General features: G+C 39.2%; 1 protein-coding gene across 7 annotated transcripts in view; it reads left to right on the top strand.

Annotated features, from left to right (window-relative positions):
* The window catches only part of TENM2 (teneurin transmembrane protein 2), a 480673-nt gene that overhangs the window by 249141 nt on the left and 204168 nt on the right, over positions 1 to 27364 (top strand). For 2 of the 7 annotated variants that reach the window (XM_058815450.1, XM_058815449.1), the window contains exon 3: positions 7678 to 7887. The exons of the other annotated variants lie outside the window; for them this stretch is intronic. In XM_058815450.1, coding sequence (XP_058671433.1) covers positions 7678 to 7887 — 210 coding nt within the window. The remainder of the gene's footprint in view (positions 1 to 7677; positions 7888 to 27364) is intronic. 7 annotated transcript variants of the gene reach the window in all.

The following is a 27364-nucleotide window of genomic DNA, read 5'->3' as shown; positions in this document are numbered from 1 at the left end:
CACCTATCCCTTTTCTATTATCTGCAGTTCTCAGAGTCTATTCCTAGTTGTGCAGTAATGGTTTTACTTCAGAGAAGAGGGAAAAGAAATATATAAAATACGAATATATTTCTATGTTTTGTTGTTTTGCTTTTTGTAAAATAAATAATTAAATTTTTTGAACAAATGTTGAGAAAACTAAGCAAGAGGTAGGGAGTTACTAATTTTGTTAAATGGGAAAAACACAAACCTGTGGTAGTGAATTGCCTTTGCTGATTCACTGTGGTATAAATCACAGGTGGTGACTTACTGTGTCTAAATCTCTCTTTTGCTAATCTCTTTTAATTGTCTCAGCACCATTTTCTCTTTGCCTGGAATGATGAGATGGCATCAGCTGCATCCTTAGTGGCCCTTAATGTCTGTTGTGATGCAGAAAAATACCTACACACATCAGAAAACAGGTGTGGGCTTTTAGAAAGACCATGTTTTGTCCTTTGACTTTTGTGAAATAGACTCTGTGAAAATCTTTTTCTTAGCTTGGCTGGTTTTGTGCCTGTTTGCTTTTGGAGATAGGAGCTTCAGGAGGACTGGAAGTACTTTTCTTCACTGATAACTCTCTGTCATCCAAATCCTGATTTGTATCTTTTTCTTTTGCTCTTTTTGAATCCTGTTTGCCCTAGAGAAGAAGTGCAGCAGTTTAGGCAAGAGGAAACAACTTGGAGCTGAAGAAAACGATCATAGACTGTTTGATTCCTTTCCCTCTTTTTCTCACATACTTCATTTGGGGCTTTTGTTTCGTCTCTCCCTCTTGTAATGCCTTAAGTTTCAGTTTTTGTGTTTTTCAGATTCTGTGCTGCTTTAGTGTGTAGCTTTGAGCTTCACAGTGAGTGTCAGTGAGTTCTCTCCACAGGGTGGGTAAACAGAACAATCCTTTTCCAGCTTGACCAAGGACAACTGTTACAAGCTCCAGGCCCAAAAATATAACCGTATAATAAATAGCATTATAAATAAATGGTGAATTGAAGAGAGAAAAACAAGGAGGATGGAACTTCATAACCTAAAGCTATAGTTGGAATATTAACTACAATATGAAAAGGGACCAAAACTTATAAAAGTGAGAGATTTAATGACTGGTTGTGATGGTGTTCACAGGGGTCCGATGATGAGGGAAGAGATGAGGTTCTGACTCCATGTTTCAGAAGGCTTGATTTATTATTTTATGATACATTAAAACTATACTAAAAGAATAGAAGAAAGGATTTAATCAGAAGGCTAACTAAGAATAGGAAAGGAAAGGAAGCATGATAACAAAATCTTGTGTCTTGGACAGAGTCTGAGCCAGCTGACTGTGATTGGCCATTAATTAGAAACATCCACACGAGACCAATCACAGATGCACCTGTTGCATTCCACAGCAGCAGATAATCATTGTTTATATTTTGTTCCTGAGGCCTCTCAGCTTCTCAGGAGAAAAAATCCTAAGGAAAGGGTTTTTCAGAAAATATGGCTACAACTGGTCATGCATTTTGGGTTCATCTGGGGTGTAGCCCTGGCTGGCCTCTTGTGCTGTCTAGGGAATATCCATTGAGGCCTTTTAATAAATCCCTACTTTATTTTTTCACTCTGCCTAGCCTCTGTTCTAGGTCAGCCTGCTCAAGGCAGCACTTGAGTGCAGTCAGGGGTTAAGGGAAGGCTCTGCACAGCTGGCTGAGCATTGCTGCTTGCTCCTGGCTAACCCCTGGGAGCTGTCCTGCCTCTCCTGGGAGCAGCCAGCACAGCCTGCTTGCCTCTGGGGGGAAGAACCTTCTCCCCTGGGCAGAGCTTTCCCTGCTGGGGCTCTGCTGGCCCCCAGTGCACAGAGGTCAGTTAAGCTACAAAAATCACATATGCTGCTCCCCATCCATGTCAGTTAAATGTATTAATTCACCAAGTAAAAAATATTTATGTTCTTTGTGCCAGTTAGGACAATATATATTTAATTTATTAAATATAACTCTCTCTCTCTCTCTCTCTCTCTCTATATATATATATAATATATACTAAATATACATATATAAACAATATATATTTATATATAGTTATATAAAATATAACTCTCTCTATATATAGTATATATAAATATATATATATGTTTAATATATATATATTAAATATAACTCTTGCCCCCCGCCTTGAGAGGGCCCAAGCCAGTGGTGAGCAGTGCTGTGCATTCATATTAGAAGGAGATATTTTTCTTCTTCTGCAGAAGGCAATTTTTCTGGGGAGGAAGAGGAGAGTCTGCTGAATGTGCTGTACCTCAGGAAAGTTTCACCTTCATCAGCCACCTGCTAAATTCATAGTGCTTTGCACTGCAAAAATGTGCACCTTACCTATCTAATTGTTTCCTGACACATTTAGCAGCTTTTCTCACTCTTTACAGTGAACTTAGCAATGCTGACAATGTAGGTGCTTCAGTTTAGGCTGACTTGAAAACGCAGTGTGAATGTGTTAGGTGGAGGAGGCTGTGAGCTGTTACAGGTCCTGCCTGTGGTCCTTGTTCTGATTCTGTCCAGCTTTCCTGATGGAAGGGGGCAAAGGAGGACGAGATCTGATCCTTCTCTTTTATCACCTCCAGTTAACATCCCCCCATTCCATTGCTAGATAGCCCTCTGTGTATCATTTTGGTGTAAATGAGCAATGCAGCAACTGCAGTTAATGATCCTGTCCATCAAATAAGTCACTAACATAATTTTATGGGATTACTTTGCACAGGGTCCTATACTTTGTATTGGTGTAACATGAATATCAGCAGCTTCAATCAGTAAATGTCAAAATCTTAATTGCCAATTAAGTATTTTACACAGTGTTTCTGATGCCATCAGTTATGGAGAAACAACTCCTCTGCTCTCACTCTGCCTCCTCAGCTTCCTGCATTAACACTTGCATGCCACTACATCTTCCAAAGAGCTGCTTTTTAAAAACAGTTTCCCTTCTTTCTGCAATCTAACCTGCCAGGGATTGCACAGGGAGATGTTGGCTTGTGTCCACCTTTTCTACCTGAGCCCTGGTCCTTCTGACCAGAGCTGTAGAACAAAAGGGCTTTATTGGTAGCAATTTATGTGACTAATTTAGCTTTTACAGGGCATTTCTGTTTATTGGCTGCTTGACTGGGCAGATATCCTTAGAGAAGAACACAGCAGTTATATGATAACCTCTTGCTAGTGAAAATTAACAGCTGTTGAAACTTTTGAAAGATGATCTTGCTTATAAAAGCCTGTACATAAAGGAAGATTTTCTGTCATAAATGTCAGTTATCAATATGCTGCCTAGGTGTATGACAATCATGCTGAAATGCACAGGGTTGAACACTCTACACAGATGTTTGCTACACATATCTAACCTTAGAAGAGAAATTCTGCTAGTGGAAAAAGCTTGAGAATTGCATTACAGATACAAGAAGCTTTGACATCAGTATTTACCACACCTGGGACTCAGTGGTGGTAAATGACAGGATTGACTGAAATGAGTAACTTAAGAGTGTGAGATGGCAACACATAGGTTGTGATCTTCCCTCCTGTCCAAATTAATGGCAAAATAGCTATTTAAGGAGTCTGGATTCATCTTTATACCTGTTAAAATAACATGGTTTGGATATTATGCATGTCTATCTAGAGTTCTGTGGGTAACTATACTTCAGTATATATAAAAAAGTATATAAATATGTGCACATACATATTGGAATGCATTTTTCCATAATTGCTGCACAAAATTGTTAAATTCCAGGGGTTTTTTTTGTTCCCTATTTGCACCATGGTGTAATATGGAGGCCAGGGTTCTACACACATGTGGGCTTTATTTACCCACAAAACCCTATCAGTCCTTTAAAGGCAGAAGAAGAACAGAGAGTATGAAAAGTGTATCTCAAATATCCTTCAGTAACTGATGAGCAGCTTGCATCTCTTCTTTGATTGTGTCTCTTATTTATGTATATTCATGCTGGGAGTGATTGCAGGCAGTCTTTCTTTTTCCTTTGTATTTTTTTTTTTTGTCCTTCTGGTGATGGTGTGGTCTTTCAACTGAAGTATCTCTTTTCCCAATGTGTTATTGTGATTGAGATGAACAGGACTCTTCTTCCCTGTCTGGACTTGAGACATTACCAGCTGTGAGCATGGTCTGATTTCTGAATGTAGGTTCTACAGCAGATTTTAAGCATTGGGGACTTAAAGTGTGGCAGTAATTGAGGAATGGTTTCATAAAAATTCCTGGGCTGGTGAAGAAACATGAGCCTGATTTAAAAGGAAAATGGAATATAGGTGAAAAGAGGGTAAAGAAGGCCCTTGCAGGCTGAGGTGCTGTGTGGTGTGGAAGCCCAAAGCAAGCCCAAATCTGAATGAAGAGTTACCACATTTCTTCCTTCACTCTACTATCAAAAAGCAAGATAAGAGAAATGACAGGAGAAAGGGGTGGGAGGAGAGGAAATTTGTTTTTTCTTCTTGGCTGCTTGCTTTTTGAAAAATGCCTTACGAGTGCTGTATTCAGTATCTGTACAAGTCTTTGTCATGCATGAGTATATGCAGTATGAGCATGCATATGAACAGATATTGGGAAAAGAACTGATACAATTCCCTTTTGAAAATGTAATATATCAGCTTTAAGCCTGGTTCCCTTTCTAGCATTTGTATCTGGTTTATGTTTCTTTGACTGTGTTACACAATTACATTATTGCTGTCACTGTAAGTATCCATTACATAGGATTCTGTCAATGCTCACCTAGATAAAAAACTTGTTCAGAGAAGCTTTAATATATTACTATATGAAGACAAATTGTAGGAACTTCTATTATGACTTAACTTTTGAAAACAGCAGTGTAATAGAATATGATGTTATCATATGTCACACCATTTTTATAGACCGTAGGGTATTGCAAATCCCATTGAGAAGCTATGGAAATTTAGAATATTTTAAAGAGCTGGGAAGTTTCAAAATATGACTGTTGAGATGTCTGCAGACACATGAATGGGTCTGACAGGTTTATAGAACATGCAAAGCTTACTCTGTTCTTTTAAATGTTACATTGGACTTATTTGACCAAGATATTAATGTAAGTATGAATCAAACCTCTCATTTCTCACTTATGAATGTATAGTAACAAATAAATTACATATATGATGCTCTTTATAGCCTAACTGCATCCCCACACATTGGGACTTTCACAAGCCATTCTCTTGACTGGTGCTACAGATAGTTACCCCTTAGATTAATTTTTTAGGGCAAAAAAGCTTGATGGAGTCTTTCTGATCCTGTTTAGTAATTTTTCAATTTATTTCCCACCTAATTTTACATAAATCTGGGTGTCTTAAGAGATCCTGTGTGTTTCAGGGGCGGGGAGTGGAGAGAGAGATAATGTTTTTTAAGAGTCCCACAAAGAGGGTAGGTAAGGCTGTAGTGGGAGTTTAATGTTTAGTAGATGCAAAAAAAATCAACTTGATAGACCAAGACCGTCTCAACAAGAAAAATTTTAATTAAATTTGGCTGTTTATTGGATGAGGATGGACTGGCAGTGGGTTCTGTGGCTCACAGGCATCTCTGTTTTGCCATTAGCACGTGATTGTGGGCAGATCTTCCTCAAGAGCAAACTTCCCACCAAAATGATGCCCCATTTTAACAGCTCCATACCTTCTGATTCCTCCCAGCTACAAACAGAGCTGCAGTAATTAGACATTTTGCCTTTTCTTCAGGGACTTGGGCTGTATTATTTCATGATGGTAACAATGTCATTAGCATTCCTGACAAAAGAATTCTCAGGATTTGAGGTTTTTTTTTTTTCATTTCTCAATGTATTCTGAAAAATTGTACCTAAATTGCTCTAAAATACCATATGTAGTTTCCACAAAAGGAAAAAATCTTTTCCTTTATCTCATACCCTCACACATCCAACAGTTTTATAGTATAGTAATATATTTCCATATGATACATGCAGTCAGTGCAGATTTAGAATTTATAAAGCTGCTTCTTTCAACTTCACAGTGTTGAAGCAGAGCCAGAATATGTGAAAATTAAATGCACACAGTGGGCACGAGTGTCACGTTCCTGTCAGAGGTGTGTCAAACCTCAGCCTCTCTGCTTCTTTCTGCACGTTGCAAAGAAATAATTAGAAGCTGGTTTTGCTCAATCACATCCCTGGAATGTTTAGGATTTTCTGGTAGTATTTCATAAGAATAGCATAATCATGAATAATAACAGTAATTATTCCTATCATCAGTTTTAGAATTATTTCCTCACAAATGCAAGTCCACAATGAAAATATTCAATGCATATTGAATTTTCTGCTGCATAAAAGATTGCAGATGGGAGTTACTATGGAGTAGATTAAATCCATTTCTGTCATATAATATCTTGGTCATTCAGTCTTATCAATTTATCCAGGACTAAAAAATGAATAACAAATAATCATAAAACTCACTTGCATGTGTTCTAGTATTTATTTTATTTCAAAAGTTTTCAAAGGGAAAAAAGTACTTCATGTTATTTGCTGGTACCAAGCAGTACAAAGTTGGTGGTTTTCAGTATCTATGTGAGCCTTTGGTATTTTGCTGCATCCCAGATAAAATTTATATGTGGGAGTTGGGACTTTTCATTTTCTTGCTTTTTTTCCCCCCTCATTTGGATATTCATGTGTGATTCCATATATTTACTTAATGGTATACAAACCTTAGAGTAATTCATACAAAATGAGGGATCCTTGATTCAAGAAAATGAAGGTATAACCAGTGAGAAAATCAGTGTGTATTTTCTCTCTACTGTTTCTTTAAGAATGATGGAAATAAAGATACAGCATTTTATGTAGTTTTGCTGTGTTTCAACATTTGTAGCAGATCTCTGCCTTACAGACTTTGGCAGTATCACAAAGGTCATATTTTCTTACATTTAAATTATTCATGAAGAGTTTCTTCAATGTACTAGATAAACTTGCAATGCAAAAAAACCCACCACACAATGAGAATAAAAAAAAAACCTGTCTTCATCTGTGCGCATTTGATGGAATGGACCAATGTAAAGTTATGAGAGTTCACAAAAGAATAGGATGCATAATTATGAACATTTTTGTTGTTGAATTGATATCACAGCTTTGTGTGACCAAGACCATATTGTTGCTGTGGGCTGAAGTATTTCATACCCATTAAGGATTGGGCTTCAGGGTTGGAATTAACCTGGCTGGGCAGGAAATTGTGCTCCTACAGCTCTGGTGAGGAAAGCAATGGCAGAGGAAGGACAGCAGAACTGAGAGTTGTCAGCCCAGATTCCAGTTTAGCCCATCTTTAAAATGGAATAATTAATTGCCTTTCAGTCCTGCTGTCCCCTCCTGTCACATCTCTCAGGGGGATCTGGGAAGGTCCAGAGCATTCTTAGCTCAAAGAAAGCCCTTGTTGGGCTGTTTCCTGCCTCTGAGAGATTCCTGTGCTGCAGCAATTTTCCTAGTTAAAAAAACAAAAAAAAAAACAATCAGCCCACTACTGTTATTTTAAGAACTGTACAGATGTAATGTAATTTCAGGAAATGTGACACAAAGGGCCAGGTTGGTACCAGTGGGGAGGCTGTGGGGCTGAGCGTGGCAGTCCTGGAGTGTACCCACGGCAGGTCACAGTGCCATGACTTGGCTGCTGGGGTTTTCCCATTGCACTCATTGCTGATCTTTGATCCCTCTGTCCTCTCTCCCAGGTCGTCCCCTTCCACCCACGTCCTCGTCCAGCCTTCTCCCCTCTGCCCAGCTGCCCAGCTCCCACAACCCTGCACCAGTCAGCTGCCAGATGCCTTTGCTAGACAGCAACACGTCCCATCAAATCATGGACACCAACCCTGACGAGGAGTTCTCTCCCAATTCTTATCTGTTGAGAGCGTGTTCGGGGCCACAGCAGGCTTCCAGCAGTGGTAAGAAAATTGCAAACATATGGAGTTTGTTTGTGACATGTTTGTGCCAGTTCTAAGCCTTCTTTTTGAATGCGTGCAAATGTTTTCTTGCATCAGCAGAAAATTGAGAGCATCTACGGAAATGGGGCAAAGAAAATCTTACTGGTTTATTTAATGGAAAATTCCTGGAAATGCAATCCATCATAGATGGTGTTCCTTCATTTTACTGTAGAGGGATTTTTAGTTTGAAGTATGGTAGGAGCTGTGTAAAAAATATTATTGAATTCTTGTCATCAGAGGGATTTATTTTTCAAAGTAGGTTTCCTGCTCCTTGTTGCATCTGGTAGGAGAGAAATGTACACACAATGGTTCTTTGTTCTGCATGGGCTAATGTAATATATCATTTGGTGATGAGGTTTTGTATCGAAAAAATGCATGTTGCTTCTGCCAGTCTGTGTCTGTTCTTGTTTCTGAATCTGTCTGGTTCTGTACTTACAATGTCACATTTAACTAAGATCTGCTATTTTTCAGCAAATTAATTCTTGTCTTTCAGGCCACTGTTTTAAAACATTTGCAGCTCTATCACTCATGGAATCTGTAATGCCTAGGGTTTTCTTTCTTCTTTTTTCCTCTCTTTTCATTTTTCTATTTTAATTTTTATTAGTAGGTGCTGACTTTTCATTTTGACAGCCAAAAACTGAGTGAAGATCCAGTCCCTTTTTAGAAATACAGACAAATAAAAAGAAGCTATTCTAGCACCTTTTTTTTATTATTAAAGATACATGTTGTGTGTTATTTAACTGAACACAGTAGGTGTGGAGTTTCTATGCAGTTTCTGGTCTGCCCAAGGGATAAATTTGCTGTAATGAGGGAGCTCTGGAGGTTGTGTATGGTGTGGGACTGTGGGCTGCACACCTGAACACCCTCTTTAATAGGGGCTGTGGGTGTGCTGGGAGGGTGAGCAGGCAGCAGAATTTGAAACAGAACATTCAGAATGGACATTAGGGATAATTTTTCCCTAAGCATTGGGTTAGAGCAGGTGGCCTTGGGAGCCTGTCCAGCCTCTGTGCTTGGAGCTTTCTGAGAATGTGCTGGCTGAAATCCTGAGCTACCTGCTCTGACCTCAGAGCTGCCTTTGCTTGGCAGGGCACTGGACTGGGCACCTGTGGGCACCCAGTTTGTGGTGATTGGAGTGGGGCTGGCCCAGCCCGTCCCCATGGGCACAGCTGTGAGCAGCACTGACAGCAATGAGCCCTGGAGTGCCCAGGGGCACTGAGCAACCACCAAAGGGAGCAGAGGGCACACAGGGGCAGGGCATCAACAGGAGGGGATGAAAGGTTGGGCTAAGGAACAAGAAGGGAAGATGCGTGAAGCCTTCTGATATTGTAGGATGATACTCTGTGCGTAGTGGCTGTCTCAACTGCAACATGTGCTGCACCTCCTGGCACTCCTTCCATCCTGAATTATCCTTTAACCCTGTTCAGGCATGTTAAAATATCATTGCACAATGAAATAATAATTGTAGGAGGATAGAATATAAGAAAATAAAGGTAGTATGGAAAGTAATCTTACCCCTAAGGAGGTGCATCTGGGCCAATTATCAAAGATCAGGAACAGGCCTGACTTTAACAGGCCACAGGTGTAAGCAATGAGAAGATGATGTTCTAACAGAGTGGGATGGCTGGGTGAGAGGGGAACTGGAGTCAGTGGCTGCTTTGTGAAGAAGAAGGAGTCAGTGCTCTGAGGAGATGCCCACGAGAAACGCCAAGGAGGTATGGAACTCTTCCAATTAGGAGACAGCAATAGGGAACCCCTGCAATATAATGACAACAAATAATTCAGAAATTGAATGTGCTTCCTTGCTCCTTGAGCGTATTGGAAAATATGATGCCACTTTTGAGGGGGTTTTAAGAGATTTCAGGTGATCTGGGAGCTGCAGGTCTCAAAATCTGTAATGGACAGCCCTGTAGAAGCCATGGAAGTGAGTGTGATTGATTCTTGCAGCAATGTAGTTTCATGCCTTAGAAGCATTCAAGAGGATTTTGCAGGGCTCAGCCATTTCTGGAAAAGGGTGATCCAGCTGATTGAAGGGTCTTTGTGTTTTCAAAAGGGTCTCAGCAAAATCTGTCACTAAATGCCTTCAAGGAAGCATTTAACCTAGCACAGGGTGAGAGGGAAGGTTCCTGCATGGTGAGCAGTTCTTTGAAAGACAGTGAGCAGAAGTTGGAGCTCCCCAGTGAATTTTCACAAGACATTAAAATACTCAGAGAAGATGTTGGAGTAGGAAAGCAGGTGATGGCAGGGTGCTAAGAACAAGGTCAGCTTGTGGAGATTGACAAAAGCACCTGTGAGTCCAAGTAACAGGGAAATAAAATGACAGGGGACCTCAGGGCAGAGAAATGTAAAGGGATATTCATGGGAAAGCAGCTCTGGTTGCTGGGTTGGTGATGGATCATTACCTGTGGGCAGGGGGGATGCCTGCCTGTCTCAGAGCTCAGAACAGGGAATGCTCACAGCTGAAGGAGGGAATAAGGGTGAGAGGACTCTGTCTGAAAGGTGTGGTGGATCAAGCACTTGATGAGATTTTTAAAGGGGAATGGAAAAAGTAAATGGGAGAGGGATGAAATAAGGAGAAGAAAATCAAGGTCAGGGAATGTGTGAGCTAAAAAAAGAGGCTTGGTGGATACTTGAGTAATTACAGACACTGCTGGGACTGAGGGAAGCAGCATGGCATTTCTTAGGAAGCCGAATGAAGGAAGTGGCAGTAAAACAACGTCAGAAAATTTGATGGAAGAGCTCTTTATGTTTCATTTTAAATCATAATCACTGTTTCTTTGTATCCTGAAAAGCTTTGTGCTTAACAGTTGTTTCTGTGGGCTGACCCAAGGAACTTTTCTGGCATCCTCTGATTGGCTTTGCTTTGTTTATTCTACATTTTAAAACTTTTTTCCCCACATGCCATTTACTTCTTTAAAAAACACTAATATAATATATAATGACATTTAATTTTCAGAGTGTAAGATGTAGGTGTCCTTTTAAAATATCTTTTACTATGCACACATGCATAATGGCTTGATCACCACAGAGTGTTCTGTAGCATGAGTTATTCTGGACCTAATGGATCCTCTGGAAAATAATGAGCATTTCCTAGTGGTGTCACTTTTTTTCTTTAGTTCTCACAATGTTTCTTTTTAGAGCTTATAAGAAAATATGACAGATAATGACTTCTACATTAAATTGGAGAAAGTTACTACTTTTTGTGGCTTATCATTATCCTTGAAAGATTTTCAGAGTGGCTTTTACTATCTACATGACAAGAAAACATTGACCATGCTCTGGTTGTGGTTTTTTTGTGTTCCTTTATTTTTCTTTTTGATTTTTTTTAGTGTATTTTTTTAGTTCCTTTGGAAACCTAGCAATATAGACCCAGACATTTGAATTTGAGAGTTAGTAATTAAATGTAAATATTTTGCTTAAATTTGGGCTTGGGTTAAAAAGGAAGATTTGTAGATGCTTATATGGAAGGCTTAGATTCCAGATAATCGACAATTATTCATAACTTTTTGTTAGCTTTTTCTAGCTGCTGCTTTAAATATTTCTATCCCAGTCTTCAAAGTACATGTTGAATATGAAATATTTGAAATATTCATATTGAATATGAATACACAACATGAAATAGTGTAATCTACTAATTACACTATAGATGCTTCCTCTTGTTTGTCTTGATTGGATGCTTCTCTTGCTTCAAGCTCTGTAATTACAGGTGAACACAGGTTCACCTGTGTTCCTCAACAGGTTTAAGATGAACCTTTTTGGGTGTGAGGGGCCACTCGTCCCCATGTGTTGCCCTGTGCCCTTCACAAGAACCATGCTCAATATATATGGAAAAAAATAATTTGTCTGAAAAAACTACCTAATCAAATATTCTATCAAATGAGCCATCTATTGTTGATATTATGAAGGCCTTTAATCTACAATAAATCTTTGTTAGAACTCATCAGAAACTCCCAGTTTGAGAGAAATGTGATTATAGCACTCTTAAAATGACATTGCATTATCGGGGTGATTGGTTTATCATTTGGAGAAGCGACATCAATCATAACTAGCATAACCACCCAGTAAATGAATTCAACCTTTCTGCTGCAGAACAATGACACAATAATTGCTCAAAATCAAACTTGAAATGAAATCAGAAAATGCACTTTCTTTAACTATGATGTTAACCTAATGGAATATATTATTAAAAATCATGTTTGAGGAAGTTCTATGTAATTAAAAATATGTGGAAATGTATTCCTTTTTTCTCTCATTAGAACCTGTTTCAGTTGCAGGATCATTTTCTATGCAATGAGATATTATGCTGGTTTTAATTGAACTCCCATCACTTACATTCCTCTGCTTGTATTTCTTAATATAATATGCAGCACAATTATATGTGATGAAGGACAAGAGGTTTTTGAAATCTAGTGCACCTGCTGATAGTATTTGGAAAAACACAAACATTGTAGAAGGAAATGAGACCTTTTAGCCATGAAAAGGTAGTGGGTTTTTCTTTTCCCTTTCAAAAGAAGGTCAGTTCCTGCCATACCTATTCCTGAGATGGTTTCTTACAGGTAAAAATAGGACAGGTTTATTTCTTCTTCTTGTATGTGTTTAATATAATTGTTTTGGTAATATAACTCAGCTTGTTGAAATGCCATTTTAATGGCTTCAGTCAAAATACAATATAACAGGCTGGTTCTCAACCTTATGTGGAAGAAAGAGAAGGGTTTTTGTTGTTTGCACTTTTGCCTTTACTAGAGAGGATTTATTGCTGTTAAACCAAACTTTGAACTCACAACACAAAACCAATTTGTTTGTTTCTTCATTTTTCAGTCCAAGTAAAAGACACAGGGTAGACCTACTCACACATTAGGTTTTCATATAATGGATCTGTAATTGACACCTTCATCAGCTTCAACCACTCAAACAATGAGAAAGTAGAAGCAGAATGATCTCTGGAATATTTTGGAAAATTCCGACCTGTGGTTTAGATATTGTCATGATTGCTGTCAAGAACTTGCTGAAGTTTAACTGCAAGGAGGGATGGTACCCATTTTTTGGTGTTAATGTGTCTTTTTGGCTCAGAAACAGTGACACAAAGCATTTGGCTCAGTGTAACAATATCAGCCCACGGAGTTGTTTGGACACTGCTCAGAAGGCAGCGTTTGCTTTGATTTTTTCGCAAGCAGTTTTTGGCAGCAAGGAGAGAAGGAAAGAGAAACAGGTTGGCTTGAAGGAAATAATTGTTCTTTAGTGTTGTCTTTTACTTAGAGTTGGGATAAAGAATAAGACTCCTTTTTCCTATGAGCCTGTTGTGTGGAAATATTATATAAAATATCAATATTCATTATTTTTAGTATAAATATCTAGATGGATCTCCTGTGTTCCATAGATACTACCTGTCTATAGAATTAGATTATTATTAATGTGTAATTACCACCACCTCCATGCAGTTTAATCAAGTTTGTAAAAATCTTTTCTGAAAGAAGCCAGAGCTTTCATTAATGCACTGTAGCTGGAGAACTTATTTTAGATTCTCTGCTGGGAGTGCTTGGAAGTATTTGTTTTATAGCCCTCTTACAATCTGGCATCAAATAAAGAAGTATTTCCAGTTTCTACTCTATAATGCTATTGGAAAAAAATGCTCCCAGCACACCACAACATAATGCAAACCAAAATGCAGAACTATTGTCATCTTTAAGAAATAAATGAATCCTATAGAAAAATGATTACATCCCTTCAGATGATGAAGCATCACCCCCTATTGAATGGAAACCTCAATTTTCTGTACCTGTCAACCTACAGGACAGAAAATACATTGGCAGCCACAAATATTGAGAATCCATAGCTTTATTTATTTCCTTTTTTTAATCCTCATGAACAATTGCATTTGTTTTATTTAAGAGAATAAACAAAAGAGTTTGGATAGCTCAGTAGGTAATGGGGGAGAAAAGGAATTGGAATCTTCCTCCCCTTATCAATATTGCAGCTGGGGCCAGGAGAGAGGGTGTTGTTTTACTCTTCTGTGTCTTGTTTGTTCTTGTGTTTGTTTACTTTTGGTTTGGTTTTGTTTGATCTCTGTGCATCCCTTCTGAGGTCAGGTAGGGAGGAACAGTAATCAGAAAGAAAATTTTGGCCTCCTCCAGCATCACTTTCCTGTCATAGCTGCTGTATTTGATTGAGATTTCAGGAGCATCTTTTGCAACATATTTCAGAATATTGCATTGTAGAATTTGTCAAGTTATTGACAAATTAACTGTTGTCAAGGGCAGCAACAGTTAAAATCAGTTAAAGTTCCAGGCCCGGGGTTCCTAAATTATTTCCTGTGCTTTCCTATAACTGTCTCCAAAAGGCAGCCCTGCATTGCAGCTGTGTTTGCAGTTCTCCTGAGAAAGGGTGGCTCTTACTCAATATATTCACAAGGAAATGCCATAAGGAACTTGCTTCTGATGTTTTACAGCAATGCAGAAAAAGGGTGATAGACTGATATTTTTGTTTCCGTTTCCAAATTAAAAGTAAATTATGTGTTTGTTTCTGCTATAGACCCAGGCCTAGATTTGAGGCTGTAAGGAGGAATGTCTCTGTACATGTATTGTTTAAACAGTGTGTGGATGTAGCAGCAAGGCCTTCAAACAAATAATTTTTTTCAAAATTTGTTTCTAATACTTCTCTAAATCCTTAATGACCAGTTGCATTCCCATTCTGTTACATCTCTTGAGCAGAGTCTAATTTTAGAGCTTAGATCTGGAATGAGAAATGGAGGGAACAGCATGACCAATGTGTTCCCACTGAAACTGAAGGGTGTACTTTTTCTGAAGCATCAGCTCCATGTTGCTGCAACTACTACTGATATTATTGCTGCTGCTAATCTCTGTACCCTGTGTTGATGATGCCTGCAGATGTCTGAATTTCTGCCTGAAGACGTGATTCCAGATAGTAAGATATGGCAGAAACATTCCATTTATTAATTTATGAATTCATAATAACAACAATCCAATCTCAAACAGAAGGTTCTGCGGTAATAAAAATGATAATGAATTACAAAAAGCTGTAGAATTGAGAACAGACCTGAATTCTGTTGTTTACGGGGGTTTTTTTAGCTCATCATGGTTTTGAGAGTTGCAGATATATATATACATATATTTTTTTTTTTTTAGCTGCTTTTGATAGTTTAAGGTTTGTAAATGTGTTGAACTGGGAACCTCTGTAGCAATAAAAGCCCCCCCAGCAATCAGCTGCAGCACAGACTTCCCAAGTTTCCATTTTTACATTTCTGTGTATTGCTGTTTTCTGACAGCTTCCCTGATGGCTGGGACACACCTCAGTGGCTGTGGCCTTTTCTCATTACCAATGCTTATTCTGTCTCGTGGCAGCTTCTTAGACATCACCAGTAACTGGGAAACTTTGGAAAGCTGTTGAAGCTTTTGAAGCTTAAAGGCTCGATGTTGTTGCTCAGTGTCATTGCACCAAGAAAATCAGTGCCTACGCTTGGTCCCTCACTTGAAAACTGAAAGGCACTGAGAATACTGTAATTATAAGCAGAAAATCTTTTTTGTTCTTTCCTTTCTTTCGTATGCTGAGTCCAGATGCTGTTTGTGTGTTTTTCCTTTGTGTGTAGAAAAGGCTAAAAATGTTCTTGCTAACAGTCTCTGCTGTAAGTGATGCCATGTGGGAAGAACTTTTCATGCTTTCAATATTTTTATCTTTTGATACAGAATTTTAAATGTTCTGAACTGCATCTCCCTTTCACTGGCAGTGGCACAGTCCTGACAACTTCTGCAGTGCATAGTGCTGCTGTTTATGTGGAAAGGCAACATGTAGAAAACATTTCATGTTTTTAGGTGCCTCCAACACAATATTGTAGCTGATTGAAAGTGAAGAGTTGAGCGTATACAAATTGTTTGCACTTCATGGCTATAAAGTAGAGAACCTAAAATTTAGGGTATCCTTTTTTCAAAATATTTTGCAATATTTGTATACAGAAGGTTCTGTGGGTGGCTTAGTTGGTTGGTTTTGTAACAGCAGAAAGTTTAATAACTTCCTTTTTTCTCCCCATAAATCCAAATAAGTGCCATTATAAACACTTGAAAGCAAGGAGACACTTTTCATCTGAGTCAATATCTTGTCTTATGGATTTTCTGATTTTGATATGCCATACACTTCTGGTTTATTTAAATGATAAATTGTGCATTTATCTAGTGCTTAATTATTACTCCTAGTTATAAAATTACATTAATGGATTTACAGTTTTGATACCTGTTTCTAATATGATTATATATATTAGCATCTTATCAGGCAAACTGTAAATATATGCCACCTATTTATCACATTAACATCTCCAGAAACTGAGTTTGTCTTCATGTAAAGCACGATTAAATCAATCAAATTAGGATTTTTTCCGTCAGAAGACACTCAGTCTTATTTTAGGAAGTAGAGGACTTGGGAAACTTCTGCACATCACTGGAGAAACTGATCAGTGGTTACTAATTATTCTCAGTGTTATTTTTTTGCTTGCCCTATTAATGCCTTACTCTTTGCCTGGCAGTTCTCCCATGCATGTCTGCAACATCCTTTCAGCATAAACAGCAAGAAATCTGGACTCTGTCATTTTACTCTGAATATTTTTCCTTTGTGTTTCCCTGCCACAGCCCTGCTGCCCTCTGGGAGCACGTGCCCTAAGAGGGTTTGCAAATACAGCTTGATTGGTGAAAACAGCTGAAAACAGAGCTCAGCCAAGCAAATTATCCTTTCCTGTTGCTTCCTAACCCAGCTCTTCAAATGCATAAGCCATGTTGTAAGGATGACTCCTGTCTTCTGCTCAGTGCTTCTGCAGACCAGGATTTTGTCTTTCTCAGTCTCAACTTCAGCTGCAGGAACTGCTACAGTGGGAATGTAATAAAAATCTGAGATTCCTCCACTAAACAGCTGCTTTATTTTGGTGCATTTTCACACAGATTTCTCCTGGGAGAAGCAGCAGATGTTCAGATGGGCTGCACTCAGAGCTGAGTGTGCTCTTGGAAGGGCTCTCTGGTGATGCTCTGGGGCTCTCACCATGTCTGCCCTGGTGTGCCTGTGCACAAAAGTCAGGAAATCCAGTGCAAGTCTTGAACTGATCCAGTTCCTGTGGAGTTTGTAATTCCCACAGTGTTTGAAATGATTGCAGACTAAAACCACAAATGAGGGGTTTTTTTCTCATGGAGGGAAATCAACCGAACACTGCCTTTTTTATTACCTGGCAAATGTGCATAATTCATGTTTCTGACAGATTGTTACACAGAAAGCTGAGGACTTTGAATGTTTGTAGAAGTTAATTACTGGCCTGAGTAAATGCTTAATTTTCAGCTCATTTCACATCAAGGCATAGAGGGAATCTTTCTCCATTTTATCAGCTCCCAAAATGATTCCACAGCTCATTCTGTCTGAAGGAAATTTTGTCTCTTGCTTGGTTCCATTTGTTTGTATTTTGTGTTTTCTTCCAGTCTGTAGCAATGCTCCACTTGCTCCCAGTTCCCCAGGTTGCTTTTATTGCAGTGACCTTTTCCATCCATGCAGGATGCTATTTGTCACTCCTCTCTCCTTGGACCCCTGCCTCTCCCCACCAAGGTGTTGCCTCACACGTTGCTCCTGTACAATGGTTCCTTTCTGTCTAATGCACTTGTGCTGGGTGTCATGGGGCTGCAACAGTGGGATCTTCAGAAACTGAGCTTTTCTCTCCTTTTATTCATGTCAGGGGTAATGGTTTGTGAAATAAATAAATAAATAAATGCACACCTACAAGCAGAACCAAAACAGCATCCCTACGACTGTAGTGATAACTGGTGCTTATCTTGCATAGTTTGGATCTGCAAAAAAGCAACCTAGTAAATCAAAAGGAAGGAAAATTGGCAGCTTAGTATGGAAATTGGGTTATTTTGAGAAGGTTCCTTGTACCTGATGCTCTGCTAATTTAGGAGCAATAGCTAGAATACTGTAGAAAATGAGAATGACTTTTTATGAATTATAAAATATCATCTGTGGGCATAGAAACCTTTACACCCCAAACCCCTAAAAGTTGGGCCTCTTGCTGTGCTGATAGATCTTTAAAAATCTGCAAAAGAGGGTTTGGTTTGCTGTGAATTGCCTTGCCCCAAAAGCTCCATTTGTAATAACAGAAAAGTTCAGTATTGTTGAATTACTGACCCTGTTATTTCAAAAGGTCCCTCTTGGTCTTCAGACCTGGACAACAGTTATTAGTATGGCATTAAATGGGAAGTCCCAACTGCAAATCCACCTGATTCAGGAAGAACTCAGAAATCTGGACTTTAATAATGTGTTGTGAATTAATTAAATCTGTAATGTATATGACATGATAATTGTTTTGGGGCATACAAATAGCTTATTCTGCTGGAATCAGCAGGAATTCTGTACACTGAACACCAGGCTAACTCCTCAGTTAAGTAATGAGGTGTGGAATGTTCTACCTAACAAAGCAGTGTTGAGCATGTTTGTTAATACTTTTTCCTGCAAACAGGTGGATAATTGTTTTACTTGACAGAAACCTGTCAATTGCAGTCACTAGCAAATATGGAAAGGTGTAAAATCTTTGTTAGCTTGTGAGCTTCAGGTTTCTTAAAAATAATTTTAATTGAAGTAATTTAAAAAAGTAAAATAATTATAATAATTTGTAAAAGTTGAGAGAGTCTGGTGAGTTGGAACTCAAGTGGTAGAGGATGGCTGTGAGTGTTTCTCTCAAGGGCTGAGACTGGGGAAATAAAACCTTTGTTACTCTGCCATGAAGGTTTCATCAACTCCTGGCACCTGCATTTCCAGCTTACCTGAAAAAACTTGCTGTAAAACCATAATGGAGTAACATGGAGGCCAAAAAAAATAAAAACACCATTGATAAGGCTTAGGAGGGATGAAGGAAAAAATCTGGGCTTTTCCAATCAGTAAATTTGGTTAGGAAGAGTAATATGAAACACTTCAATCTACAGGAGAATGTGGATGAGGTTTTTTCTCACTCTAATTTCAACCTTTGTGGTTTACTTTTCAGTGTGGGTTTAAAAACAGGAAAAACACGTAAATTGTCAAAATGAAAGGTGAAAATATTGGCTTAAAAATGAAATGGTTCTGAATTTCAAAAACTAATTCCCTAATGTTTCTTTATTTTCCAAGTCTGTCTCTTCATTCTCTTTTTTCAGCTAAAAATGTAGCAAGATTCAATTAGATATTTGTGAAAAGTTTGTCTTCTTGTGGTCTGAAGCAGGCACTAAGCAGAAACCAGCTATTTATTCTAAAATCCATTAATTTAGTGGACATGTTAAGGCCAGTCAGTTACACTTGTGAGTGTTATCTACAGCTGGAGAAGATGGTAAAGAGAAAAACAGGGTGCCTTGAAGAAAATCAGGTATTTCCAAGACTTTCATTTCTAGTTTGAGACTGGCTTGAAATCAAGATGGGATTAGGAGGTTGTGGACAGTGAAGTGTATGAGCAGGCTGAGAAATGGAGGTACTGCAGAAAGGCTGGTGAGAGACTGTCCTTACGGAACTAATCTAAGGCAAAGACTCAAGACTGGCAGCAAACTCCCCTTGCCCAAGGGCCCTGCCAGCAGCTGAAGGCCAGCCCATGTCCCAGGGGCACAGCCATCCTTCCAAAGGATCTACAGGAGAAAGGGGTAATACCAATCACTAGCAGTTGTCATCCAGGTGTACATAGATGGCCACAAAACCTGGTTCTTCCTTTGCTTTCTAACTACAGGCCAGCTCTAAATATCTTTTTCCTCTCTTTATTTTCTGCTGTTGACTGCTGGAAGCATTCCACAGCCTGGATTCCTCAGTTCCTCTGAGATCATGCCAGAAACGCAAATGCATTAGAGACTCTTGTTTCCATTTCTTTTTTTGGAACAATTTCCATTAATATCCTGCTGTCACAAAGCAACTGGTGCTGTTTCACAGCTCTTTATCAAGGCAGTTTTATTGTGGGGAGCTCCAGCAATTGCTCATTGAGAGCAGGAACCCCCCAGTGCCGCCGACTCTCGCGGGGAGCACCGAGCAGCCGCGCTGGCTTCAGCCGGTGCCAGCTGCTTCATGTTTAACATCTCCATGGCTTTGAGCAAATTAGGGCTGCTGCTGGATCCTGCTGGATCAGCAGCCTCTGCATCCACTGGTTTCTTGACAGCGTAGCATAGAGCGGTGTTTTCTTTACAGAACAGGCAGGTTCAATTCAAAATTCCAAGTTCCTAAGGGATATACAGGCACAAATGCAAAATCTGGATGGCTGGTTTGGTGTTTGTTTGGTTTGGGGAAAAGGGTAGGAGACCTGGATACCTGTTTGTGTCAGGTTGTTGGGGGATGTTTGAATGTCCACCTTAAATACTTTCTCTTTTCTCTGCAAATCTTAAATTTTGAACTGTTTTTAATAACCAATCTGTTCAGTTCATTTGATTAATGAAAAAGTCTGTTATTATAGGCATATATTGAGAGGATCTACAGAAATATGACCACTAGGTTTAAAACTGAGTAAAACTTTTGCTGTTGAATTATTTCTCATTTCCACAAAATGCTCTCAGATGGTTTTATGAGAGCACCTAAAAAGTTTGAGCACTGTTCTGAAATTGTATTATTTCAGATTCTGATTTCAATGTACTGTTATCAAAACTAGAAAAATATTAAGTAAAGAGAAGATAAAAAGGAGAACTTCCCTCTCTGTTTTTTTCTAACCCCATCATGTGTTTTCTAGCTGAAACTCTCTCCATCTCCCCGTTAGTCCCCAGTCTGAGCCACTGTTAGATTTGTGTTCCTTTTCCAGGCCTGCTTTTGTTTTCGCACTGCAGGGCAAACACTGAGCAAATGACCTGGTAATGCCTGAAGTTTGAGTTTTTGTGGTTTTCAGACCCTGCCCTGCACTAGTGTACAACTCTAACTCCATGCAGTGTCAGCAAGCTCTCCTCACAGCTTGGGCAGACAAGACAATCCTTCCAGGCCTGGGAACCCAGGCCACCATCACAGCCTCAGGCCCTGAGAAGTACAAACAAAATTGAATTAAGGGGGGAGAAGCGAACTGGGGCAATGTGACTTCATTCCCTGAGTCTGCAACTGGACAATTAACCCCTGATAAGCATATGGACCAAACTTCTATCCGTCTAAAAAACTCATGACCATCATCCACCTTGGGTGTAGCCTCTGCCAGGCTTTTGACTGCCCAAAGTGTACCTGTTAAAGGCCTTTAATAAATACCCACTCAATTCTTTTAACTCTGTCCAGCCTCTGTTCTGGGTGGTGATGCCACTCCAAACATCACTGGGTAGGAGCTTCCCTCAGCAGCCCAGCCATGCGTGGCTCTCCAGGCCACTGTGCTCCTGTAGAAACTGCCCACTTCATATTTTCATAAGATTTAATGCTTTCTTCCACCTTTGCTTTGCACTTTGGGGTCTGTTGAAGGTATGAGACATGGTTAATTTAATAGTTTAACAACAATATTTTGTGAATGTTGCTGAATATTCCAATGAGTGGAGCTCACAGGGATGGAGAACACTCAGAGCAAATTGCTCAGGTGGGGAAGGAGCTGTGCCTGGGCTCTGCCTGCTCTGACAGGCTCCATGAAATGAAAGGGAACTGATTTTCTTACAGCTCTCCCAGCTGCTTTTATTAATCTGTGTTATTAGATGATGGTTAAAGGCTCTCTAATGATTTCTTGTTTGCACCCTATTCATCAAAATTCACATAATGAAACTGCTCGCCTGCTTTTATTTGTTCTTAAATCTTGTTTGAGCCTCTAACTCGGTGCCTAGTGCTCCTTTTGGCACTTTTTCATGTGGCAATCTCCATTGAAAGGATTCTCTATAGTTGAATTCTCACTGCTAGCAATGTGATGTAAGGATATTAAACCCACTCATAGTTGCAGGTGATGCATATCAGAATATAGATTGTTTTTGTGTTGTCGTGATGGAAACTTTAAGGGTTTTTTAATACATTTTTATGTCACTTTTTTTAGCTGAAAGTGTTAAAAGCTTATTAGAGGATCTAAAAATTAATAGATAAGCAAGGTTGAAATAACAGGTTTACTGACTGGTCCACTGCAAATATTATCTATTAGTCTGGACAGTATTATGAAGTTTTTGAATTTAGAAACAAACTTCAGGTTTCTTCACTTCTGTTGAGCTTGGTTGGATCCTTTTTATGAGATGTTAGACATTCAATATTGATGAATACTGAATCACCAGGGGAAAAAAAAAGGTTGAATTTTCTCAAAGATGAGACAAAAAAAATACAATTTAATCCTGTTGTTTTTAATGACAGTGAAGCTAGGTCCCTTTTTTGAATATTGGAAAAGCTCCTAAATAGCCATTGGCACTTACTCTGGGAATACTTAAATGTCGGTGGCTCAGAGCACCATGGAGTTCTGCTGTGTCATTATAGAGGATGGTTATACATGAACATAACCCCCGTGGTCATGTTCTCCTTCCCATCCATACAGGTAAATAAATGCTGTTACCCAGAGAGGAAGCAACACATTCCCCTGCACAGTTTATTTATCCTGTATTTTGTCAGTGCCCAGCAGATGGTGGAGACTGTGTGTCTCAAGTTAATGGGAACAAAAATTGCATGAGAAATGCTATGTCCAGAGAAATAAGTCACGTAAACTTAAAAAAGAATCAATTAATATGAGCCAAGAAATGATGGAAAGGTGGGTGATGACAGACATTAGTGATGGCAGGACTTTGAGGCATTCTTTAAAATTATATTCTGTGCCAGATTTCTCATGACTTGCAGCTGTCATTTAATCACTCAAATCAGCTTTTAGAGTTTCAGAGGGTCAGAGGAGATAGAGTTATAGTTCATTTTGAAAATGTGCTCATTGTTCAGGCAATTGCTCTTAAAAAAAACCTTACTCCACAGTATTGAATGAGCTGAGATTTGCAATTTTCAGATTTCTGCCCAAAATCATCTTTGTAGGAGTTTTACTTTAGTCTTATGTTGCCCTTTATTGAAGGGAATAAGGAGTCACGTAAAGTTGTCCCCAGATCTTTTCATGTCAGAAATGATGGGAAAGCATTTCATACACGCTTTATTCCCCTGTCTGATGCTGGCCAGAAATTCTATCTTACACTTGGAAATATAACCTTGAAATTCATTAGTCTGGTAGCTGGGAAATGTACAGATGGTGGGGTTTGGCAAGCCAGGGAATTTGGTAAAGGTCTTCTCTGTTTGAAGTCAGCGATTTGATCGTTGATTTATTTATCACTGGTTTAGTGTAATTTAAATGAAAACTTAATTAAGCGAGCGTTGATTAAAATTCCATATGAAGAATGTAAATGGTAAATGATAATTAAGCTCAGAATTGCTAAAGTATTGAAAATAACAGAATGTCTCCCATTACCTGTCTGGCTGCTTTTTTATTTTTTTTTAGCAGTACCTCTCCAACTCCTCTGTTGTGTTTTTTCCAAAAGCACTTTTATGTAATAGTGGTCTGTCCTACCAAATTATAGGCTGGTTTAATTACAAGCAGCTCTTCAAAACCCCAGAGTGAACCTCACATTTTCACAATTATATATATTAGTTCTTAGGCATTTCTGCTGTTGTCATTTATCAAGGGCTTGAGCTCATTCAGCACCAATAAACAGAACCCAGTCTGTAAATGGGAAGAGGTTGATATTTAGGTTTAATGATGGAAATGTGAGCAGGAGGGTTAAGGTTAGAGAGCCAAAGCCCTTGAGTTTATTAAAGAGGGAGGGTGAGCAGAAATAAGGAAATGTTGTGTGGGGCTGAATTAGAAATGCTGCAGAGTGCATTTGAAATGCATTTATAGCTGCACTTGACTGAACCTGTATGAACCTAAATTATGTCTATATGTGTTGGTGTGCCTGTCCACATCTGTCCATGCTCACACATTGTAAGTATATAATGTACTGTATATAATCACAAAATATAGACAAATAAATATAAATATATCAGAATGTGTGTAAGAAAAATTAAGGTGGAGAAATCAGTTTGTTGGGTATTTTTTTTTTAATTAGGAAGAGTCTGGGTATTTGGGAGATTGTTCTGGACAAAGCAAGCAAAAGGGCATTATCTGTAATTAGAAATAATAATCTATAATTGGTTCATTTGCCATATTTCTACAGTTCTGATTTAGTTGAACAATGTGATCATTATGCCACCAGTTTTCAATAGAGGTGTCACAATGAAAAATAATTGCAATATTCCACAATATTAACTGTACCCTAATTGCAAAAGTTTTGAAATATAATTACCATGAAAGCCAATGCGACAGGGAACATTAAGCATAATTAGTGTATTTTAAAAAAGGGGAAAACTGTTAGAAGCTTGTTATTGTCTCATAAGGTAGCTTCAAATTAGCTGGATGCAGAGCACTTTCATCTAGGTTTTCTATAATTTTGGTTATTAGCACAGACTGCAATAAATTTGTTTGACATAGCCCACACCTGCTAACCCTGCAGGAAGGAATTCCTAATGTGCACGGGACCCAGGTTCCTCACAGAATCTGTCACAATTTCCTGGGAGACAGCACTGGGTAAGATTTACGGGGGGTTGGCTGGGGGGGTGTTGTCGTCAGGTTTGTTTTTTTCATATACACAGCTACACTGCTCAAATTTCACTGTGTTTTAGGAAATTTTCTGCAAAAGACTCATTAAAATGCTGTTACGAAGCACTTTAAACAAACATTCATTACACATCAAAAATGTGCTCTGAGAAGATTTATCATCTATTACTTATCTGTTTTCTCTACAGAACAACTGCATGTTTTTACACAGAGCATGAATGCTCACCCATGCAATTAGAATTTATTTTTTGAAGTAAAGGAAAACAATATATCACACCACTTGTGTAAAAATGTTTTTGTGCCCAAATAGCAGGGGAGAGGATCCAAGCCATAAGAAGCAGTGCTGGCTTTCTGTAAGATGAAATTTTCTCTAAGAAACATCTCGGAGATTTTCCTGTGGATTTTTGGTAACGTTTTCCAAGTAGAAATTTGGTGGTTTTCTGGTTTTGCTGTGTTTCAAAAATATTGAAGCTGGTTTGAGAATAAATTAGATACAAACAGAAATATAGAGAGGAACACCATTATTTTTAGTGGACACTGTTTGAAGAAACACTTCTGTTGCTTGTTCTTAGATTACTATTAAGCATTGAGGTTAATTTTATCATCTTTATTTGTGGTTATTGCAGATATGTAACAGATTTCTTATTAGAAGGAAATTATGTCATAAATGAAGTTTTGGATTGGATAGTGAAAAAAGAAATTTCTCTACAATCTTCTCAAATTAGAACCTGATACAAATTTTTGGAAGTGTAATATATGGAAAAGTTTTATTTTCAGTTTAACTCAAATGACTTTTAATTTCTTCAGTGTCTATCAACAGCAAATTGCTCTAACCTTGCTTTTAGAGCATTTAAGATCTTATAAAAACTTGTTGGAAAGGTTCTTGGTGGGGGTTTTTTTCCCTCATAAGTAATTCTTATTTAATTTAAGCCTTAGAGCTTGTTTCTGTGGAAGTAATGAAAGTTTAAAACTGAGAAAAGGTGCAGAAATCCAGGTGATGTCTATAGAGAGTATTATGGAAGTCAGCTATCTGAAAGCAAGTAGGGAGACTAGAAACCTGTTTTCCTTGCAGAAGTTAAACTGATTAATTTATTCCGCCTAACCCCATTTTCTGTCATTTTCTCTGCTACAAGGTTAGTTTTTTAAAGTTCTGTTAAACCGTGGACATGGAAGTCTGCAGGTATTTCTGAGTAGCCATTTGGTGTCTGTGTTCTGGAGGTCAGAAAGCCTGACTGGAGCTCTTCCAGCTGGGAAACAGCCCTGCAGAGCTGGCAAAGCAGGGGCCAGGATCCCAGTGAAGGGTGGGAGTGTGATGGAACACTCCGAACTGATCAATTCAGTCAGGTAATATTAGGGAGCATGCTGTGTTCTCACTTATATCAATTAAATTTACTTTAATAGAGCAGATTACAGAGCGGTTAGTGTTTAAGAAACTCAGTCAAAATTTGTAACTTACAGTAAAAGGCAGCAAAAAGCCTACCTGAGCTACAGAAGAGTGTGCTTACATTTTCTAAAAGGAAAAACATTTTTCACTTTTTAACCTTTTCCCCTTCATTTAACTGGCTATAAACCCATTTTGTTTTATTTTATTTTGTCCCTGTGACCTTTACTCTTTCCCTCAGCATGCAGGAACACAGCCCTGCTGCAGAAGTTCCTCCCCACCCTGCTCAGCCCCTGCTCCCTCCTGCCCAGGGCTGAGATGCACCAGCCTGGAGATGGACTCAGGCTCATCAGTGGTGCTGACAAGCAGCAAGCCTCAGATCCAGGCTTTCCCAAAGATCCCCCTTTTCCAAGTGTCTCAGTAATGATGCCTGCATTGAGAGCTTCTGCTTTTGATTATTCACCAGAGCCGAGACTTGTGGGCAAAACATTGCCTTCATTTGGCAGCTCAAGTCAGCCCTGCCTTAGCTCAAGCTGAACTCCTTGCTGTGAGCAGCCATGGCTGAGCAGCCCTGTCCCTCCCAAAAAGGAGTGACTGATGTCACTTCCACAGGAGACTGACAGCTCTGACTTGAAATGAATTCATGTTTAGAAAGTACCTCGTTCTCATCAAAGTGCTGCACAGCTTCATGGGGTTGTACCTGTATGTGTGTGCCACCTGCCAAAATGCAGGACAGACTTGGCCAAAAATGATGTTTGGTCAAGAGAATCTTTGAGATTACTCAGAGAGTGCCACAGGCAGCTGTGGAAGAGTTCATTCCCGTACAAAGCCTGGCACAGCCTTAGTTTGGTGTCTGATTTTCACCCCTGGTTGCCATCAGCCCAACACTGAGCTGCCTGTCCTGGCTTCAGGCTCTCCCTGCCTTGGTGCCAGCTCCAGCAGCTCTGTGTTTGTGTCCTCAGAGCCCCTGCCTGGTAGCTCAGCCAGCCTGGGACAGGGTTTGGTCCCTTGGAGGGCTGGTGTCACCCAAGGGACACTGCTGCTGTCACCTGCCAGCTGCAAGAGAGGGGCTGCACTGCCTCTCTTGGCAGCACTCTGCACTTTGCAAAAACAGCTGGAAAGCTGCACTCTTAGAGATATTTGTGTAAAGATGAGATTCTAATGAGCTCTGCTTGGGATCCAGGGTCTCCTTTGGAGAATGTCCTGCTCTTCCTTCTCCTCTTCATGTGTGAGTCCAAACTGTTTCTCCTTGCTGACCTCTGTGACCGTGTTCACAGGGGTTCTTGGATGAGGGAAGAGATGAGGATCTGACTCCATATTTCAGAAGGCTGATTTATTATTTTATTATATATATTACATTAAAGGTACACTAAAAGAAGAGAAGAAAATATTTCATCAGAAGGCTAGCTAAGCTAAGAATAGAAAGGAATGATAACAAAGGTTTGTGGCTTGGACAGAGAGCCCGAGCCAGCTGACTGTGTTTGGCCATTAATTAGAAACAACCACATGAGACCAATCACAGATGCACCTGT

The sequence above is a fragment of the Ammospiza caudacuta genome, chromosome 16 (assembly GCF_027887145.1).
Source record: "Ammospiza caudacuta isolate bAmmCau1 chromosome 16, bAmmCau1.pri, whole genome shotgun sequence".
NCBI classification, from domain to species: Eukaryota; Metazoa; Chordata; class Aves; order Passeriformes; family Passerellidae; genus Ammospiza; species Ammospiza caudacuta.
This window is presented reverse-complemented; position numbering and strand designations above follow the sequence as displayed.